A 16,678-nucleotide genomic window follows, 5' to 3' on the forward strand; every position below is an offset into this window, starting at 1 on the left:
TCATTTATCTGACTAGATACTGTGTGTTATCTGGCTATAGACTGTAGGCTTGTTCATTTATCTGACTAGATACTGTGTGTTATCTGGCTATAGACTGTAGGCTTGTTCATTTATCTGACTAGATACTGTGTGTTATCTGGCTATAGACTGTAGGCTTGTTCATTTATCTGACTAGATACTGTATGTTATCTGGCTATAGACTGTAGACTTGTTCATTTATCTGACTAGATACTGTGTGTTATCTGGCTATAGACTGTAGGCTTGTTCATTTATCTGACTAGATACTGTATGTTATCTGGCTATGCTCTAGGTTCATTCATCAGACTAGATGTGCTTAAGTCCCATGTCATTAGTTTATATTATAGAATTTTATAATGTGAAGAATAAAATTGAAAGAATATTTTTCCCATACCGGAGCGCATATGAAGTGACTATGTTGAGTGTGAAAGTGATGATTTGAAACAGATCCTATATGCTAGATTTATAGTTATTTGTCAACTTTGTTTTGTGAAGGACACAAACCTTAGAAATCAGCCTTTGAAATCAAAACGTATGATGTGCTTTTAGGATATTGATGATCCGAGCGTCGCAAAAACGAAGCTTGCTCTCCCTCCGTTACACGGGGCGGCAGGGTAGCCTAGTGGGGCGGCAGGGTAGCCTAGTGGGGCGGCAGGGTAGCCTAGTGGGGCGGCAGGGTAGCCTAGTGGGGCGGCAGGGTAGCCTAGTGGGGCGGCAGGGTAGCCTAGTGGGGCGGCAGGGTAGCCTAGTGGGGCGGCAGGGTAGCCTAGTGGGGCGGCAGGGTAGCCTAGTGGGGCGGCAGGGTAGCCTAGTGGGGCGGCAGGGTAGCCTAGTGGGGCGGCAGGGTAGCCTAGTTGGGCGGCAGGGTAGCCTAGTGGGGCGGCAGGGTAGCCTAGTGGGGCGGCAGGGTAGCCTAGTGGGGCGGCAGGGTAGCCTAGTGGGGCGGCAGGGTAGCCTAGTGGGGCGGCAGGGTAGCCTAGTGGGGCGGCAGGGTAGCCTAGTGGGGCGGCAGGGTAGCCTAGTGGGGCGGCAGGGTAGCCTAGTGGTTAGAGCGTTGAAATATTAACCGAAAGGTTACAAGTTCGAATCCCCGAGCTGACAAGGTACAAATCTGACGTTCTGCCCCTGAACACGCAGTTAACCCACTGTTGCTAGGCCGTCATTGAAACTGACTTGCCTAGTAAAATAAAAAAAAATAAAAAAACATGTTCTCAGGCTGCACACGCTATTCTCTCATCAAGTGATCATATTTTCACCCATCGATTAATATGTCAAATTAGATTTAGAATGGCCCTTTATCACATGGGCAGGAACAGAGAGGCAAGACAAAGACCTGTCATCAGTATGAACAGGAATGGAGACCACTGTATTTTCTCCCACTGATGTCAGGCAGGCGACTCCGGTCATTTCGCTGCGCAACAAGTGATATTCCGTCCAAGCTCTGTAAGCCACGGGCTCTCCTACCTTGTTCCTGCAGCTACCCAGTGATATTCCGTCCAAACTCTGTGGGCTCTCCAACCTTGTTCCTGCAGCTACCCAGTGATATTCCGTCCAAACTCTGTGGGCTCTCCAACCTTGTTCCTGCAGCTACCCAGTGATATTCCGTCCAAATTCTGTGGGCTCTCCAACCTCTGTTCCTGCAGCTACCCAGTGATATTCCACCCAATCTCTGTAAGCCACGGGCTCTCCAACCTTGTTCCTGCAGCTACCCAGTGATATTCCACCCAATCTCTGTGGGCTCTCCAACCTTGTTCCTGCAGCTACCCAGTGATATTCCACCCAATCTCTGTGGGCTCTCCAACCTTGTTCCTGCAGCTACCCAGTGATATTCCGTCCAAACTCTGTGGGCTCTCCAACCTCTGTTCCTGCAGCTACCCAGTGATATTCCACCCAATCTCTGTAAGCCACGGGCTCTCCAACCTTGTTCCTGCAGCTACCCAGTGATATTCCACCCAATCTCTGTGGGCTCTCCAACCTTGTTCCTGCAGCTACCCAGTGATATTCCGTCCAAATTCTGTGGGCTCTCCAACCTTGTTCCTGCAGCTACCCAGTGATATTCCGTCCAAGCTCTGTGGGCCACGGGCTCTCCAACCTTGTTCCTGCAGCTACCCAGTGATATTCCGTCCAAGCTCTGTGGGCCACGGGCTCTCCAACCTTGTTCCTGCAGCTACCCAGTGATATTCCGTCCAAGCTCTGTGGGCTCTCCAACCTTGTTCCTGCAGCTACCCAGTGATATTCCGTCCAAACTCTGTGGGCTCTCCAACCTTGTTCCTGCAGCTACCCAGTGATATTCCGTCCAAACTCTGTGGGCTCTCCAACCTTGTTCCTGCAGCTACCCAGTGATATTCCGTCCAAACTCTGTGGGCTCTCCAACCTTGTTCCTGCAGCTACCCAGTGATATTCCACCCAAACTCTGTGGGCCACGGGCTCTCCAACCTTGTTCCTGCAGCTACCCAGTGATATTCCGTCCAAACTCTGTGGGCTCTCCAACCTTGTTCCTGCAGCTAGCCAGTGATATTCCGTCCAAACTCTGTGGGCTCTCCAACGTTGTTCCTGCAGCTACCCAGTGATATTCCGTCCAAACTCTGTGGGCTCTCCAACCTTGTTCCTGCAGCTACCCAGTGATATTCCGTCCAAACTCTGTGGGCTCTCCAACCTCTGTTCCTGCAGCTACCCAGTGATATTCCACCCAATCTCTGTAAGCCACGGGCTCTCCAACCTTGTTACTGTTGCTACCCAGTGATATTCCACCCAATCTCTGTGGGCTCTCCAACCTTGTTCCTGCAGCTACCCAGTGATATTCCGTCCAAATTCTGTGGGCTCTCCAACCTCTGTTCCTGCAGCTACCCAGTGATATTCCACCCAATCTCTGTAAGCCACGGGCTCTCCAACCTTGTTCCTGCAGCTACCCAGTGATATTCCACCCAATCTCTGTGGGCTCTCCAACCTTGTTCCTGCAGCTACCCAGTGATATTCCACCCAATCTCTGTGGGCTCTCCAACCTTGTTCCTGCAGCTACCCAGTGATATTCCGTCCAAACTCTGTGGGCTCTCCAACCTCTGTTCCTGCAGCTACCCAGTGATATTCCACCCAATCTCTGTAAGCCACGGGCTCTCCAACCTTGTTCCTGCAGCTACCCAGTGATATTCCACCCAATCTCTGTGGGCTCTCCAACCTTGTTCCTGCAGCTACCCAGTGATATTCCGTCCAAATTCTGTGGGCTCTCCAACCTTGTTCCTGCAGCTACCCAGTGATATTCCGTCCAAGCTCTGTGGGCCACGGGCTCTCCAACCTTGTTCCTGCAGCTACCCAGTGATATTCCGTCCAAGCTCTGTGGGCCACGGGCTCTCCAACCTTGTTCCTGCAGCTACCCAGTGATATTCCGTCCAAATTCTGTGGGCTCTCCAACCTTGTTCCTGCAGCTACCCAGTGATATTCCGTCCAAGCTCTGTGGGCTCTCCAACCTTGTTCCTGCAGCTACCCAGTGATATTCCGTCCAAACTCTGTGGGCTCTCCAACCTTGTTCCTGCAGCTACCCAGTGATATTCCGTCCAAATTCTGTGGGCTCTCCAACCTTGTTCCTGCAGCTACCCAGTGATATTCCGTCCAAGCTCTGTGGGCTCTCCAACCTTGTTCCTGCAGCTACCCAGTGATATTCCGTCCAAGCTCTGTGGGCTCTCCAACCTTGTTCCTGCAGCTACCCAGTGATATTCCGTCCAAGCTCTGTGGGCTCTCCAACCGCTGTTCCTGCAGCTACCCAGTGATATTCCGTCCAAATTCTGTGGGCTCTCCAACCGCTGTTCCTGCAGCTACCCAGTGATATTCCGTCCAAATTCTGTGGGCCACGGGCTCTCCAACCTTGTTCCTGCAGCTACCCAGTGATATTCCGTCCAAATTCTGTGGGCCACGGGCTCTCCAACCTTGTTCCTGCAGCTACCCAGTGATATTCCGTCCAAATTCTGTGGGCTCTCCAACCTTGTTCCTGCAGCTACCCAGTGATATTCCACCCAAGCTCTGTAAGCTGTGGGCTCTCCAACCTTGTTCCTGCAGCTACCCAGTGATATTCCACCCAAGCTCTGTAAGCTGTGGGCTCTCCAACCTTGTTCCTGCAGCTACCCAGTGATATTCCACCCAAGCTCTGTAAGCTGTGGGCTCTCCAACCTTGTTCCTGCAGCTACCCAGTGATATTCCACCCAAGCTCTGTAAGCCACGGGCTCTCCAACCTTGTTCCTGCAGCTACCCAGTGATATTCCACCCAAGCTCTGTAAGCCACGGGCTCTCCAACCTTGTTCCTGCAGCTACCCAGTGATATCCACCCAAACTCTGTAAGCCACGGGCTCTCCAACCGCTGTTCCTGCAGCTACCCAGTGATATCCACCCAAGCTCTGTAAGCCACGGGCTCTCCAACCGCTGTTCCTGCAGCTACCCAGTGATATTCCACCCAAGCTCTGTAAGCCACGGGCTCTCCAACCGCTGTTCCTGCAGCTACCCAGTGATATTCCACCCAAGCTCTGTAAGCCACGGGCTCTCCAACCTTGTTCCTGCAGCTACCCAGTGATATCCACCCAAACTCTGTAAGCCACGGGCTCTCCAACCGCTGTTCCTGCAGCTACCCAGTGATATTCCACCCAAGCTCTGTAAGCCACGGGCTCTCCAACCTTGTTCCTGCAGCTACCCAGAGCCTCATTTGCGAACACCGATAGTAAACATATTTTCAAAACGAAACCTTATTTCATTCAAGTGTTTACAGCCCCTCTCTCCTGCGCGCTGGAGAAAGGAAGGAAGGAGAGAGGGGAGGGGATGGATACTCACAGTAGCAAAAGGTAATATGTGAAATTATTCATTAGGAAAATGCACTATAATTAATCTATTCGAAATCAAATACAAATTCGGTAGGCTATGTATTGTATAACGGCACAATCATTATATTATTTTAAATATATATATATATTTTTTTTTTGAAGGACAATAGAGCCCTGAGTGCCAGGCCATAAGGACCTGATGATCGTTAACGAATTGGGCATAAGAGGAGATTACTGTGACTCAAGTCATGTAGAATTTGACAACTGTCATGAGTCATGACTGCCTGTGTGTGTTTAATGTGTGTGTGTGTGTGTGTGTGTGTGTGTGTGTGTGTGTGTGTGTGTGTGTGTGTGTGTGTGTGTGTGTGTGTGTGTGTGTGTGTGTGTGTTGTCGTCGTCTCTTCCAGGATGGGTGCTCTATTCTTCATCACCACCAACCAGTGTTTCAGTTCCCTGTCTTCTGCTGAGCTCTTCATCACCGAGAGAAAACTGTTCATGTGAGACACACACACACACACACACACACACACACACACACACACACACACACACACACACACACACACACACACACACACACACACACACACACACACACACAGGTCACCCATGATACCAGTCAGTATTCGACATCCATCCATGTCTGAGATGACGTGGTAACCAGGGGAACACTGAGATCTGTTACCTTTAAACAGGTTTCCACTAGGGAACACTGAGATCTGTTACCTTTAAACAGGTTTCCACTGGGGAACACTGAGATCTGTTACCTTTAAACAGGTTTCCACTGGGGAACACTGAGATCTGTTACCTTTAAACAGGTTTCCACTGGGGAACACTGAGATCTGTTACCTTTAAACAGGTTTCCACTGGGGAACACTGAGATCTGTTACCTTTAAACAGGTTTCCACTGGGGAACACTGAGATCTGTTACCTTTAAACAGGTTTCCACTGGGGAACACTGAGATCTGTTACCTTTAAACAGGTTTCCACTGGGGAACACTGAGATCTGTTACCTTTAAACAGGTTTCCACTGGGGAACACTGAGATCTGTTACCTTTAAACAGGTTTCCACTGGGGAACACTGAGATCTGTTACCTTTAAACAGGTTTCCACTGGGGAACACTGAGATCTGTTACCTTTAAACAGGTTTCCACTGGGGAACACTGAGATCTGTTACCTTTAAACAGGTTTCCATAGGGGAACACTGAGATCTGTTACCTTTAAACAGGTTTCCACTGGGGAACACTGAGATCTGTTACCTTTAAACAGGTTTCCACTAGGGAACACTGAGATCTGTTACCTTTAAACAGGTTTCCACTGGGGAACACTGAGATCTGTTACCTTTAAACAGGTTTCCACTAGGGGAACACTGAGATCTGTTACCTTTAAACAGGTTTCCACTAGGGGAACACTGAGATCTGTTACCTTTAAACAGGTTTCCACTGGGGAACACTGAGATCTGTTACCTTTAAACAGGTTTCCACTGGGGAACACTGAGATCTGTTACCTTTAAACAAGTTTCCACTGGGGAACACTGAGATCTGTTACCTTTAAACAGGTTTCCACTAGGGGAACACTGAGATCTGTTACCTTTAAACAGGTTTCCACCAGGGGAACACTGAGATCTGTTACCTTTAAACAGGTTTCCACTGGGGAACACTGAGATCTGTTACCTTTAAACAGGTTTCCACTGGGGAACACTGAGATCTGTTACCTTTAAACAGGTTTCCACTGGGGAACACTGAGATCTGTTACCTTTAAACAGGTTTCCACTGGGGAACACTGAGATCTGTTACCTTTAAACAGGTTTCCACTAGGGAACACTGAGATCTGTTACCTTTAAACAGGTTTCCACTAGGGGAACACTGAGATCTGTTACCTTTAAACAGGTTTCCACTGGGGAACACTGAGATCTGTTACCTTTAAACAGGTTTCCACTAGGGGAACACTGAGATCTGTTACCTTTAAACAGGTTTCCACCAGGGGAACACTGAGATCTGTTACCTTTAAACAGGTTTCCACTAGGGAACACAGAGATCTGTTACCTTTAAACAGGTTTCCACTAGGGGAACACTGAGATCTGTTACCTTTAAACAGGTTTCCACTGGGGAACACTGAGATCTGTTACCTTTAAACAGGTTTCCACTGGGGGAACACTGAGATCTGTTACCTTTAAACAGGTTTCCACTAGGGGAACACTGAGATCTGTTACCTTTAAACAGGTTTCCACTAGGGAACACTGAGATCTGTTACCTTTAAACAGGTTTCCACTGGGGAACACTGAGATCTGTTACCTTTAAACAGGTTTCCACTGGGGAACACTGAGATCTGTTACCTTTAAACAGGTTTCCACTGGGGAACACTGAGATCTGTTACCTTTAAACAGGTTTCCACTGGGGAACACTGAGATCTGTTACCTTTAAACAGGTTTCCACTAGGGGAACACTGAGATCTGTTACCTTTAAACAGGTTTCCACTGGGGAACACTGAGATCTGTTACCTTTAAACAGGTTTCCACTGGGGAACACTGAGATCTGTTACCTTTAAACAGGTTTCCACTGGGGAACACTGAGATCTGTTACCTTTAAACAGGTTTCCACTGGGGGAACACTGAGATCTGTTACCTTTAAACAGGTTTCCACTGGGGAACACTGAGATCTGTTACCTTTAAACAGGTTTCCACTAGGGGAACACTGAGATCTGTTACCTTTAAACAGGTTTCCACTGGGGAACACTGAGATCTGTTACCTTTAAACAGGTTTCCACTGGGGAACACTGAGATCTGTTACCTTTAAACAGGTTTCCACTGGGGAACACTGAGATCTGTTACCTTTAAACAGGTTTCCACTGGGGAACACTGAGATCTGTCACCTTTAAACAGGTTTCCACTGGGGAACACTGAGATCTGTTACCTTTAAACAGGTTTCCACTGGGGAACACTGAGATCTGTTACCTTTAAACAGGTTTCCACTGGGGAACACTGAGATCTGTTACCTTTAAACAGGTTTCCACTGGGGAACACTGAGATCTGTTACCTTTAAACAGGTTTCCACTGGGGAACACTGAGATCTGTCACCTTTAAACAGGTTTCCACTGGGGAACACTGAGATCTGTTACCTTTAAACAGGTTTCCACTGGGGAACACTGAGATCTGTTACCTTTAAACAGGTTTCCACTGGGGAACACTGAGATCTGTTACCTTTAAACAGGTTTCCACTGGGGAACACAGAGATCTGTTACCTTTAAACAGGTTTCCACCAGGGGAACACTGAGATCTGTTACCTTTAAACAGGTTTCCACCAGGGGAACACTGAGATCTGTTACCTTTAAACAGGTTTCCACTGGGGAACACAGATCTGTTACCTTTAAACAGGTTTCCACTGGGGAACACTGAGATCTGTTACCTTTAAACAGGTTTCCACTGGGGAACACTGAGATCTGTTACCTTTAAACAGGTTTCCACTGGGGAACACTGAGATCTGTTACCTTTAAACAGGTTTCCACTGGGGAACACTGAGATCTGTTACCTTTAAACAGGTTTCCACTGGGGAACACTGAGATCTGTTACCTTTAAACAGGTTTCCACTAGGGGAACACTGAGATCTGTTACCTTTAAACAGGTTTCCACTGGGGAACACTGAGATCTGTTACCTTTAAACAGGTTTCCACTGGGGAACACTGAGATCTGTCCACTGGGGAACACTGAGATCTGTTACCTTTAAACAGGTTTCCACTGGGGAACACTGAGATCTGTTACCTTTAAACAGGTTTCCATAGGGGAACAATGAGATCTGTTACCTTTAAACAGGTTTCCACTAGGGGAACACTGAGATCTGTTACCTTTAAACAGGTTTCCATGGGGAACAATGAGATCTGTTACCTTTAAACAGGTTTCCACTAGGGAACACTGAGATCTGTTACCTTTAAACAGGTTTCCACTGGGGAACACTGAGATCTGTTACCTTTAAACAGGTTTCCACTAGGGGAACACAGATCTGTTACCTTTAAACAGGTTTCCACTGGGGAACACTGAGATCTGTTACCTTTAAACAGGTTTCCACTGGGGAACACTGAGATCTGTTACCTTTAAACAGGTTTCCACTAGGGGAACACAGATCTGTTACCTTTAAACAGGTTTCCACTGGGGAACACTGAGATCTGTTACCTTTAAACAGGTTTCCACTAGGGGAACACAGATCTGTTACCTTTAAACAGGTTTCCACTAGGGGAACACAGATCTGTTACATTTAAACAGGTTTCCACTAGGGGAACACAGATCTGTTACCTTTAAACAGGTTTCCACTGGGGAACACTGAGATCTGTTACATTTAAACAGGTTTCCACTGGGGAACACTGAGATCTGTTACCTTTAAACAGGTTTCCACTGGGGAACACTGAGATCTGTTACCTTTAAACAGGTTTCCACTGGGGAACACTGAGATCTGTTACCTTTAAACAGGTTTCCACTGGGGAACACTGAGATCTGTTACCTTTAAACAGGTTTCCACTAGGGGAACACTGAGATCTGTTACCTTTAAACAGGTTTCCACTGGGGAACACTGAGATCTGTTACCTTTAAACAGGTTTCCACTAGGGGAACACTGAGATCTGTTACCTTTAAACAGGTTTCCACTGGGGAACACTGAGATCTGTTACCTTTAAACAGGTTTCCACTGGGGAACACTGAGATCTGTTACCTTTAAACAGGTTTCCACTGGGGAACACTGAGATCTGTCCACTGGGGAACACTGAGATCTGTTACCTTTAAACAGGTTTCCACTGGGGAACACTGAGATCTGTTACCTTTAAACAGGTTTCCATAGGGGAACAATGAGATCTGTTACCTTTAAACAGGTTTCCACTAGGGGAACACTGAGATCTGTTACCTTTAAACAGGTTTCCATAGGGGAACAATGAGATCTGTTACCTTTAAACAGGTTTCCACTAGGGAACACTGAGATCTGTTACCTTTAAACAGGTTTCCACTGGGGAACACTGAGATCTGTTACCTTTAAACAGGTTTCCACTAGGGGAACACAGATCTGTTACCTTTAAACAGGTTTCCACTGGGGGAACACTGAGATCTGTTACCTTTAAACAGGTTTCCACTGGGGAACACTGAGATCTGTTACCTTTAAACAGGTTTCCACTAGGGGAACACAGATCTGTTACCTTTAAACAGGTTTCCACTGGGGAACACTGAGATCTGTTACCTTTAAACAGGTTTCCACTAGGGGAACACAGATCTGTTACCTTTAAACAGGTTTCCACTAGGGGAACACAGATCTGTTACATTTAAACAGGTTTCCACTAGGGGAACACAGATCTGTTACCTTTAAACAGGTTTCCACTGGGGAACACTGAGATCTGTTACCTTTAAACAGGTTTCCACTGGGGAACACTGAGATCTGTTACATTTAAACAGGTTTCCACTGGGGAACACTGAGATCTGTTACCTTTAAACAGGTTTCCACTAGGGAACACTGAGATCTGTTACCTTTAAACAGGTTTCCACTGGGGAACACTGAGATCTGTTACCTTTAAACAGGTTTCCACCAGGGGAACACTGAGATCTGTTACCTTTAAACAGGTTTCCACTGGGGAACACTGAGATCTGTTACCTTTAAACAGGTTTCCACTGGGGAACACTGAGATCTGTTACCTTTAAACAGGTTTCCACTAGGGGAACACTGAGATCTGTTACCTTTAAACAGGTTTCCACTGGGGAACACTGAGATCTGTTACCTTTAAACAGGTTTCCACTGGGGAACACTGAGATCTGTTACCTTTAAACAGGTTTCCACAGGGGAACACTGAGATCTGTTACCTTTAAACAGGTTTCCACCAGGGGAACACTGAGATCTGTTACCTTTAAACAGGTTTCCACTGGGGAACACTGAGATCTGTTACCTTTAAACAGGTTTCCACTGGGGAACACTGATCTGTTACCTTTAAACAGGTTTCCACCAGGGGACACTGAGATCTGTTACCTTTAAACAGGTTTCCACTGGGGAACACTGAGATCTGTTACCTTTAAACAGGTTTCCACTGGGGAACACTGAGATCTGTTACCTTTAAACAGGTTTCCACTGGGGAACACTGAGATCTGTTACCTTTAAACAGGTTTCCACTAGGGGAACACTGAGATCTGTTACCTTTAAACAGGTTTCCACTGGGGAACACTGAGATCTGTTACCTTTAAACAGGTTTCCACTGGGGAACACTGAGATCTGTTACCTTTAAACAGGTTTCCACTAGGGGAACACTGAGATCTGTTACCTTTAAACAGGTTTCCACTGGGGAACACTGAGATCTGTTACCTTTAAACAGGTTTCCACTGGGGAACACTGAGATCTGTTACTTTTAAACAGGTTTCCACTGGGGAACACTGAGATCTGTTACCTTTAAACAGGTTTCCACTAGGGGAACACAGAGATCTGTTACCTTTAAACAGGTTTCCACTAGGGGAACACTGAGATCTGTTACCTTTAAACAGGTTTCCACTGGGGAACACTGAGATCTGTTACCTTTAAACAGGTTTCCACTAGGGAACACTGAGATCTGTTACCTTTAAACAGGTTTCCACTAGGGGAACACTGAGATCTGTTACCTTTAAACAGGTTTCCACCGGGGAACACTGAGATCTGTTACCTTTAAACAGGTTTCCACTAGGGGAACACTGAGATCTGTTACCTTTAAACAGGTTTCCACTAGGGGAACACTGAGATCTGTTACCTTTAAACAGGTTTCCACTAGGGAACACTGAGATCTGTTACCTTTAAACAGGTTTCCACTAGGGGAACACTGAGATCTGTTACCTTTAAACAGGTTTCCACTAGGGGAACACTGAGATCTGTTACCTTTAAACAGGTTTCCACCGGGGAACACTGAGATCTGTTACCTTTAAACAGGTTTCCACTGGGGAACACTGAGATCTGTTACCTTTAAACAGGTTTCCACCAGGGGAACACTGAGATCTGTTACCTTTAAACAGGTTTCCACTGGGGAACACTGAGATCTGTTACCTTTAAACAGGTTTCCACTGGGGAACACTGAGATCTGTTACCTTTAAACAGGTTTCCACTAGGGGAACACTGAGATCTGTTACCTTTAAACAGGTTTCCACTGGGGAACACTGAGATCTGTTACCTTTAAACAGGTTTCCACTAGGGGAACACTGAGATCTGTTACCTTTAAACAGGTTTCCACTGGGGAACACTGAGATCTGTTACCTTTAAACAGGTTTCCACTGGGGAACACTGAGATCTGTTACCTTTAAACAGGTTTCCACTGGGGAACACTGAGATCTGTCCACTGGGGAACACTGAGATCTGTTACCTTTAAACAGGTTTCCACTGGGGAACACTGAGATCTGTTACCTTTAAACAGGTTTCCATAGGGGAACAATGAGATCTGTTACCTTTAAACAGGTTTCCACTAGGGGAACACTGAGATCTGTTACCTTTAAACAGGTTTCCATAGGGGAACAATGAGATCTGTTACCTTTAAACAGGTTTCCACTAGGGAACACTGAGATCTGTTACCTTTAAACAGGTTTCCACTGGGGAACACTGAGATCTGTTACCTTTAAACAGGTTTCCACTAGGGGAACACAGATCTGTTACCTTTAAACAGGTTTCCACTGGGGGAACACTGAGATCTGTTACCTTTAAACAGGTTTCCACTGGGGAACACTGAGATCTGTTACCTTTAAACAGGTTTCCACTAGGGGAACACAGATCTGTTACCTTTAAACAGGTTTCCACTGGGGAACACTGAGATCTGTTACCTTTAAACAGGTTTCCACTAGGGGAACACAGATCTGTTACCTTTAAACAGGTTTCCACTAGGGAACACAGATCTGTTACATTTAAACAGGTTTCCACTAGGGGAACACAGATCTGTTACCTTTAAACAGGTTTCCACTGGGGAACACTGAGATCTGTTACCTTTAAACAGGTTTCCACTGGGGAACACTGAGATCTGTTACATTTAAACAGGTTTCCACTGGGGAACACTGAGATCTGTTACCTTTAAACAGGTTTCCACTGGGAACACTGAGATCTGTTACCTTTAAACAGGTTTCCACTGGGGAACACTGAGATCTGTTACCTTTAAACAGGTTTCCACCAGGGGAACACTGAGATCTGTTACCTTTAAACAGGTTTCCACTGGGGAACACTGAGATCTGTTACCTTTAAACAGGTTTCCACTGGGGAACACTGAGATCTGTTACCTTTAAACAGGTTTCCACTAGGGGAACACTGAGATCTGTTACCTTTAAACAGGTTTCCACTGGGGAACACTGAGATCTGTTACCTTTAAACAGGTTTCCACTGGGGAACACTGAGATCTGTTACCTTTAAACAGGTTTCCACAGGGGAACACTGAGATCTGTTACCTTTAAACAGGTTTCCACCAGGGGAACACTGAGATCTGTTACCTTTAAACAGGTTTCCACTGGGGAACACTGAGATCTGTTACCTTTAAACAGGTTTCCACTGGGGAACACTGATCTGTTACCTTTAAACAGGTTTCCACCAGGGGACACTGAGATCTGTTACCTTTAAACAGGTTTCCACTGGGGAACACTGAGATCTGTTACCTTTAAACAGGTTTCCACTGGGGAACACTGAGATCTGTTACCTTTAAACAGGTTTCCACTGGGGAACACTGAGATCTGTTACCTTTAAACAGGTTTCCACTAGGGGAACACTGAGATCTGTTACCTTTAAACAGGTTTCCACTGGGGAACACTGAGATCTGTTACCTTTAAACAGGTTTCCACTGGGGAACACTGAGATCTGTTACCTTTAAACAGGTTTCCACTAGGGGAACACTGAGATCTGTTACCTTTAAACAGGTTTCCACTGGGGAACACTGAGATCTGTTACCTTTAAACAGGTTTCCACTGGGAACACTGAGATCTGTTACTTTTAAACAGGTTTCCACTGGGGAACACTGAGATCTGTTACCTTTAAACAGGTTTCCACTAGGGGAACACAGAGATCTGTTACCTTTAAACAGGTTTCCACTAGGGGAACACTGAGATCTGTTACCTTTAAACAGGTTTCCACTGGGGAACACTGAGATCTGTTACCTTTAAACAGGTTTCCACTAGGGAACACTGAGATCTGTTACCTTTAAACAGGTTTCCACTAGGGGAACACTGAGATCTGTTACCTTTAAACAGGTTTCCACCGGGGAACACTGAGATCTGTTACCTTTAAACAGGTTTCCACTGGGGAACACTGAGATCTGTTACCTTTAAACAGGTTTCCACTGGGGAACACTGAGATCTGTTACCTTTAAACAGGTTTCCACTAGGGAACACTGAGATCTGTTACCTTTAAACAGGTTTCCACTGTGAGATCTGTTACCTTTAAACAGGTTTCCACTGGGGAACACTGAGATCTGTTACCTTTAAACAGGTTTCCACTAGGGGAACACTGAGATCTGTTACCTTTAAACAGGTTTCCACTGGGGAACACTGAGATCTGTTACCTTTAAACAGGTTTCCACTGGGGAACACTGAGATCTGTTACCTTTAAACAGGTTTCCACTAGGGAACACTGAGATCTGTTACCTTTAAACAGGTTTCCACTGGGGAACACTGAGATCTGTTACCTTTAAACAGGTTTCCACTGGGGAACACTGAGATCTGTTACCTTTAAACAGGTTTCCACTGGGGAACACTGAGATCTGTTACCTTTAAACAGGTTTCCACTGGGGAACACTGAGATCTGTTACCTTTAAACAGGTTTCCACTGGGGAACACTGAGATCTGTTACCTTTAAACAGGTTTCCACTAGGGGAACACTGAGATCTGTTACCTTTAAACAGGTTTCCACTGGGGAACACAGATCTGTTACCTTTAAACAGGTTTCCACTGGGGAACACTGAGATCTGTTACCTTTAAACAGGTTTCCACTAGGGGAACACTGAGATCTGTTACCTTTAAACAGGTTTCCACTGGGGAACACTGAGATCTGTTACCTTTAAACAGGTTTCCACTAGGGAACACTGAGATCTGTTACCTTTAAACAGGTTTCCACTGGGGAACACTGAGATCTGTTACCTTTAAACAGGTTTCCACCGGGGAACACTGAGATCTGTTACCTTTAAACAGGTTTCCACTAGGGGAACACTGAGATCTGTTACCTTTAAACAGGTTTCCACTAGGGGAACACTGAGATCTGTTACCTTTAAACAGGTTTCCACTAGGGGAACACTGAGATCTGTTACCTTTAAACAGGTTTCCACTGGGGAACACTGAGATCTGTTACCTTTAAACAGGTTTCCACTAGGGAACACTGAGATCTGTTACCTTTAAACAGGTTTCCACCAGGGAACACTGAGATCTGTTACCTTTAAACAGGTTTCCACTAGGGAACACTGAGATCTGTTACCTTTAAACAGGTTTCCACTGGGGGAACACTGAGATCTGTTACCTTTAAACAGGTTTCCACTGGGAACACTGAGATCTGTTACCTTTAAACAGGTTTCCACTGGGGAACACTGAGATCTGTTACCTTTAAACAGGTTTCCACTGGGGAACACTGAGATCTGTTACCTTTAAACAGGTTTCCACTGGGGAACACTGAGATCTGTTACCTTTAAACAGGTTTCCACTAGGGAACACTGAGATCTGTTACCTTTAAACAGGTTTCCACCAGGGGAACACTGAGATCTGTTTTTAAACAGGTTTCCACTGGGGAACACTGAGATCTGTTACCTTTAAACAGGTTTCCACTGGGGAACACTGAGATCTGTTACCTTTAACAGGTTTCCACTGGGGAACACTGAGATCTGTTACCTTTAAACAGGTTTCCACTAGGGAACACTGAGATCTGTTACCTTTAAACAGGTTTCCACTGGGGAACACTGAGATCTGTTACCTTTTAAACAGGTTTCCACTAGGGGAACACAGAGATCTGTTACCTTTAAACAGGTTTCCACTGGGGAACACTGAGATCTGTTACCTTTAAACAGGTTTCCACTAGGGAACACTGAGATCTGTTACCTTTAAACAGGTTTCCACTGGGGAACACTGAGATCTGTTACCTTTAAACAGGTTTCCACTGGGAACACTGAGATCTGTTACCACCACTGGGGAACACTGAGATCTGTTACCTTTAAACAGGTTTCCACTGGGGAACACTGAGATCTGTTACCTTTAAACAGGTTTCCACTGGGGAACACTGAGATCTGTTACCTTTAAACAGGTTTCCACTAGGGGAACACTGAGATCTGTTACCTTTAAACAGGTTTCCACTAGGGGAACACTGAGATCTGTTACCTTTAAACAGGTTTCCACTGGGGAACACTGAGATCTGTTACCTTTAAACAGGTTTCCACTGGGGAACACTGAGATCTGTTACCTTTAAACAGGTTTCCACTGGGGAACACTGAGATCTGTTACCTTTAAACAGGTTTCCACTGGGGAACACTGAGATCTGTTACCTTTAAACAGGTTTCCACTGGGGAACACTGAGATCTGTTACCTTTAAACAGGTTTCCACTGGGGAACACTGAGATCTGTTACCTTTAAACAGGTTTCCACTGGGGAACACTGAGATCTGTTACCTTTAAACAGGTTTCCACTGGGGAACACTGAGATCTGTTACCTTTAAACAGGTTTCCACTGGGGAACACTGAGATCTGTTACCTTTAAACAGGTTTCCACTAGGGAACACTGAGATCTGTTACCTTTAAACAGGTTTCCACTGGGGAACACTGAGATCTGTTACCTTTAAACAGGTTTCCACTGGGGAACACTGAGATCTGTTACCTTTAAACAGGTTTCCACTGGGGAACACTGAGATCTGTTACCTTTAAACAGGTTTCCACTGGGGAAC

General features: G+C 45.9%; 1 protein-coding gene across 2 annotated transcripts in view; it reads left to right on the plus strand.

Moving 5' to 3' along the window:
* The window catches only part of LOC135510210 (broad substrate specificity ATP-binding cassette transporter ABCG2-like), a 77,438-nt gene that overhangs the window by 41,586 nt on the left and 19,174 nt on the right, over positions 1 to 16,678 (plus strand). For both annotated transcript variants that reach the window (XM_064931005.1, XM_064931004.1), the window contains exon 12: positions 5,228 to 5,317. In XM_064931005.1, coding sequence (XP_064787077.1) covers positions 5,228 to 5,317 — 90 coding nt within the window. The remainder of the gene's footprint in view (positions 1 to 5,227; positions 5,318 to 16,678) is intronic.

This window comes from Oncorhynchus masou, chromosome 23 (genome assembly GCF_036934945.1).
Source record: "Oncorhynchus masou masou isolate Uvic2021 chromosome 23, UVic_Omas_1.1, whole genome shotgun sequence".
Taxonomy (NCBI): Eukaryota; Metazoa; Chordata; class Actinopteri; order Salmoniformes; family Salmonidae; genus Oncorhynchus; species Oncorhynchus masou.